The sequence below is a fragment of the Macrobrachium rosenbergii genome, chromosome 27 (assembly GCF_040412425.1).
Source record: "Macrobrachium rosenbergii isolate ZJJX-2024 chromosome 27, ASM4041242v1, whole genome shotgun sequence".
In the NCBI taxonomy this organism is placed as follows: domain Eukaryota; kingdom Metazoa; phylum Arthropoda; class Malacostraca; order Decapoda; family Palaemonidae; genus Macrobrachium; species Macrobrachium rosenbergii.
In genome coordinates, this window is record NC_089767.1 from 31,274,509 (window position 1) to 31,279,508 (window position 5,000).

At 37.7% G+C, this 5,000-nt stretch overlaps 1 protein-coding gene across 4 annotated transcripts in view; it reads right to left on the reverse strand.

Moving 5' to 3' along the window:
* Positions 1 to 5,000, reverse strand: part of LOC136853545 (neuronal PAS domain-containing protein 4A-like) — a 104,277-nt gene that overhangs the window by 48,946 nt on the left and 50,331 nt on the right. For all 4 annotated transcript variants that reach the window (XM_067129262.1, XM_067129260.1, XM_067129263.1 and 1 more), the window contains exon 3: positions 2,570 to 2,625. In XM_067129262.1, coding sequence (XP_066985363.1) covers positions 2,570 to 2,625 — 56 coding nt within the window. The remainder of the gene's footprint in view (positions 1 to 2,569; positions 2,626 to 5,000) is intronic.

The window sequence follows — 5,000 nt, forward strand, 5'->3', positions numbered from 1 at the left end:
TTAACTTATAAAACTTCCATTAATAACAGTAGCAATAATAATATACTTTACGATATATCAGTATATCTATCGAATAAGTATCTTTTCTTGAACTTCCATTTAGGAATGGAATGGAATGGAATGGGATATAGAATTTAGGCCAAACGCCAAGCACTGGGGCCTATGAGGTCACTCAGCGCTGAAAGGGAAACAGAGTAGAAAGGCTTGAAAGGCGTAACAGGAGGAAAACCTCGCAGCTGCACTATGAAACAAGCGTTAGGAGAGGGTGGATAACAAGATGGAAGAGAGAATATGAATGGAGGTAAGGTAAACGGAATCAAAGAGGGTTGCAGCTAGGGGCCGAAGGCACGCTGCATAGAACCTTGAGTAACACCTACAGTGCACCGCGTAAAGGGCACTGACGGCGCTACCCCCACTACGGGGGAGCCACTAAGGTAGTCCAGAGTCCGAAGACATGGACAAAAACAACACTTAAAGGAACTGATTTTCACCCTAAGATAGCGAAGCACATTAGTCTCTCATTCCTTTTCCTTCTGCCATAAAGCCCTTTTAGAGAATAATATATATCCTGTTTACATGCTAACCACCCAGTGCCCCATACCCTCCTTTCCTACTCTCCTTTTTATTTGTATTCTTTTCATCTTCCTTTGATTATCGCTATCTTATTTTACATATTCATTTTGTATTAACCTATTTTTATTTATTTATTCTCACTCATGTTCCTCTCATCTTCCCTTCCATTATTTAAAATCTCCCGTTTCTTCTTAGAACCTTCTCCTAATTCTACGTTTCTTTAAAAGACTCTTCTCCTATTTCCTCTTACTCTTCAGTTTCACACTCCTTTTCTTTTATCCTCCTCCTCCTCCTCCTCCTCCCTTTCTTCTCTCTTCCCTCCCGTTAATCTTTACACCTTGATAACCCTGGATTCCGGGGCACTTTTACACCTCCGGAGATCCTCCGAGGTGTGCTGGAACGCGCCGTAAAAGTGCCTGGAAGGATGTATTGTCCATTCATTCCAGCCCACCTGTTATTGGTTCCAGGATGGATTTATGGTGAGGGGAGTTGCTCACAGCGGGCGTGGGCGTGGGAACATTACATGGATGGGTGGACTATGAGTGCGCAATCTTCTTCTTCTTTCCAGAAGGGAATGCTGGAATTGCACAATGCAAAAGCCATCGGAGGGTTTTTTTCTTCCAGAGTGAATTGCTGGAAAGAACCCATTGCTTCTTGATCGCGTCGTGCTGAGGTATTTTGCACGAAGAGAAATGGCAGACATTTTGCGAGATATTTTACGAAATATTTTATTCAGTGTTAAATAAAAGAAGGCTAAAGTGACGATGAATATTATAAAAAACTTGAATAAGGCAGGCGTTAACAATATCCACGTCACAACCGACAGCTATCTGTACGTATTTCGTAGCCTTAAAATCTTACCTTCATCTTGATTGTCGCAACAGCTGATTTAAAGGACCTGTCATGACGTAATACGAAGAATGGGAACCAGAAATTTTTTATTTATGATTTGACAAATTCATTTCGGTTTGTTCAACATTTACCAATATCTTGCCTAATTAACGCGTTTTACATGAAAACGACAGCGTAAAAAATTAAAAAATAATTTTTTTAAGTGTTCTGGAGTGCTGTTATTTAATCAATGTCTTTTACATAAAAATGGCAACGTAAAGAATCACAAAAAAATTTTAATGTTCTGGAGAGGCATTATTTAATCAATGTGTTTTACATTAAAATGGAAACTGAAAGATTCGCAAAACTTTAAAGTGTTCTAGAGAAAAATTAACCTACTAAAAAGTCTCAATAAACATACTTTAATGTAGCAAAATTTTCAAATGTTCTGGAGAAAGGGTAACATAATCAAAATGTCTCAATAAACCAACTTCAGAATCGCAAAATTTTAAAGCGTTCTGGAGAAGTGGTAACATAATCAAAGTGTCTCAATAAACATACTTCAATATCACGTCTACATTTCGAAGAACTAAGGAAATCTTAACCTTATGGAAATCGTCGTTATATTTCGGGAAAATACAGACGAAAACTTGAGACTTTCGCCTTGAAAACCTATAAAGCTAAATTATTTTTATTCTTTAGGAGTATAATTGCAGTGAGCGTACAAATTTAGTCTTTAATAACCGAATGCTAGAAAAATTATCTTCATTATGAAGAATGTGAAAGAATGGTTTTATATAAGTACCCACTAGACCTTAAACCGACAATATATTATTTCTTGCATACGAAAGTACGCTCTCATTTTCGGTTGGTAGTCGACCAATGTGAGAAAGACTATTCCCCCTCTCTCTCTCTCTCTCTCTCTCTCTCTCTCTCTCTCTCTCTCTCTCTCTCTCTCTCTCTCTCTCTCTCTCTCCTTGCTAGTATCAAAGTTTCGACACTCATTTTATGGCAGTTGTTTTCACTTCAAAAACTGAAGATTTCCCTTGTATTTCCTCTCGCCCTCCTCTGCATTTCTTTTCCTAAATTTACCATCCACGGTAAAAATTAAGTGGATTCAATAATAATAATAATAATAATAATAACAACAATCATTGTCCTTTACCTTCAGGAACTCCAAGTTGGGTGCATCTGCTCGGGTGGCCGGAGCATGTTTCATAGCTGAAAAAAAAAAAAAACATTCAATGACGTCAATATCCTTCAGATGATTGATTTCTTACGAAATTGTATAAGTACATAACAGTAATGCTTTGACTTTTAATCATTAGAACTGATGTACAGCAAACTGATTAATCATTTCACAGTAACTGATGTTATAGTTTCTAAGTAGATATTTCAGGAAGTGACTTTGATATGTAGACTCATTTCTTCTATGAAACGTATGACAATATTTAGGTAGTGAATTTTCTGTAAATGCAAACAAGATACTTTAGACAACTGGTTGAAAAAAGAGATTCATTAACCAATACAACACTCTATTACTAAAGACTGTAGAACTTTATGCATTACAATTTAGTCCAGTTTATAGTTTTAGAAATTACAGATATATCATTTTGATTTATCTGCATATCGTTTGCATTACGGATTCTTAACAAAGAACAAATTCGTTCATAAAAATAGCAGGTGGGCCTGCCCCACAATATCCCACGCTCTTTTCCTTTTCGTACTTTGCTAATACTCGTCCCCCACTTACCTTTCTATAAACCAACCATTGTCCTACTCTAGTTCTCTCAAGTGTACGATCAACCGAAATAAGCTTTTTTTTTTTGTTCATCGCTTTTTTGTTTACAAGAATTTCAGATTGGGATGAAATGTCTTTTTCATACATAATTACTTGTATATATTCCCAGCAATCGTAACCTTTAAAATTTCCTTTGCTTTTAAATAACAACTATAAAAAAAAGCGTTTTAAAATCGTCCAACTGTTCGCCACAGGCCCTTGGGATGCATTCAGTACGCGGAGTCTCACTGTGAATTCGAACCTCCTACCAAATGCTTTTATAAGCAAGAGCCAGTGCGCGCGTGTGAGCCTGTTAGTAACTGTATATAAATATAAATATATATATATATATATATATATATATATATATATATATATATATATATATTATAAACTACTTTGGAAATGAGATGTTTATAAGTCCATGTCTCTATGAGGTCATGTTACAAGCCATCCTTAGAATGGCCTGCATTAATTATGATGAAAAATTACAATAAATTTATGAAAGCCTAAGGTTACTTCACATATCGTTTCAAAAGGAACGCAATTACGATAATAATCTCACTTTTCATTTTCACAAGAATTCACTGGCAATGACACTTGAATTTTTACGTGTTTGAGAGAGCATCGGAGAATGGAGACTCTTCCACTGCTGCGACATGAGATGAAACTTTCTTTTATCCATATGTGACAGGCGTGAAAAAAAAGTTAAGTATACCTTGGTTTTACCAGACCACTGAGCTGATTAACAGCTCTCCTAGGGCTAACCGAAGGATTAGACTTATTTTACGTGGCTAATATCCAATTGGTTACTTAGCAACGGGACCTACAGCTTATTGTGGAATCCGAACCACATTATAGCGAGAAATGAATTTCTATCACCAGAAGTAAATTCCTCTAACTCTTCATCAGCCGGCCGGGGAATTGAACACCGGCCCATCGAGTGACAGTCTGCAGCTCTACCGACTCACCCAACAGAAAGCTAATTGAATTACACAGGTCTATATAGGAATCTCTACAAATAATTAGGACTCCCGCTGGGAAAATAATCTTATCCACTGACAACACAATTATCGATAAATTTCGCAAAGGCAGATTCTCCTCTATTTTCAGCCTATAAAAAAATAGTTAGAAATGACCAAGGCCACCAAGAATAGATCTATCTTTCGGTGGTCTCGGTATAATGCTGTATGAGCCGCGGTCCATGGAACTTTAACCACGGGGCCGGTGGTGGCCTATCCTATATCGTTGCCAGAAGCACGATTATGGCTAACTTTAACCTTAAATGAAATAAAAACCACTGAGGCTAGAGGTCTGCAATTTGGTATGTTTGATGACTGGAGGGTGGATGATCAACATACCAATTTGCTGCCCTCTCGCCTCAATAGTTTTTAAGATCTGAGGGCGGACAGAAAAAGTGCGGACTGAAAAAAAGCGCGGGCAGAATAAAGTGCGGACGGACAGGCAAAGCCGGCACAATAGTTTTCTTTTACAGAAAACTAAAAGTAAAGTAGGTATTAACACTAGCTCTCCTTCTGAAGGAAGTTTTATGCGCGTCAATAATTTGTCACCTAGGCGTAACTTCTCTTATGGCTATACTTTTTTTGCACGCTAGGTTGACACCTGACAGCTATTTCCCACACAACCTCCCACTTCCCCCCACCCCCAGCTCTTCCCACCACAAATCCTAGGCCTACCATCAATTGCTGCCCCTTCTCCGCTAATATCTCTTGGGAAGAAATGGAAATTCGATAACATAAGGTTATGTTTTCGTTGAGTTTTGTACTTTTTCCTGCATGTTGGCAGAAACAGATGA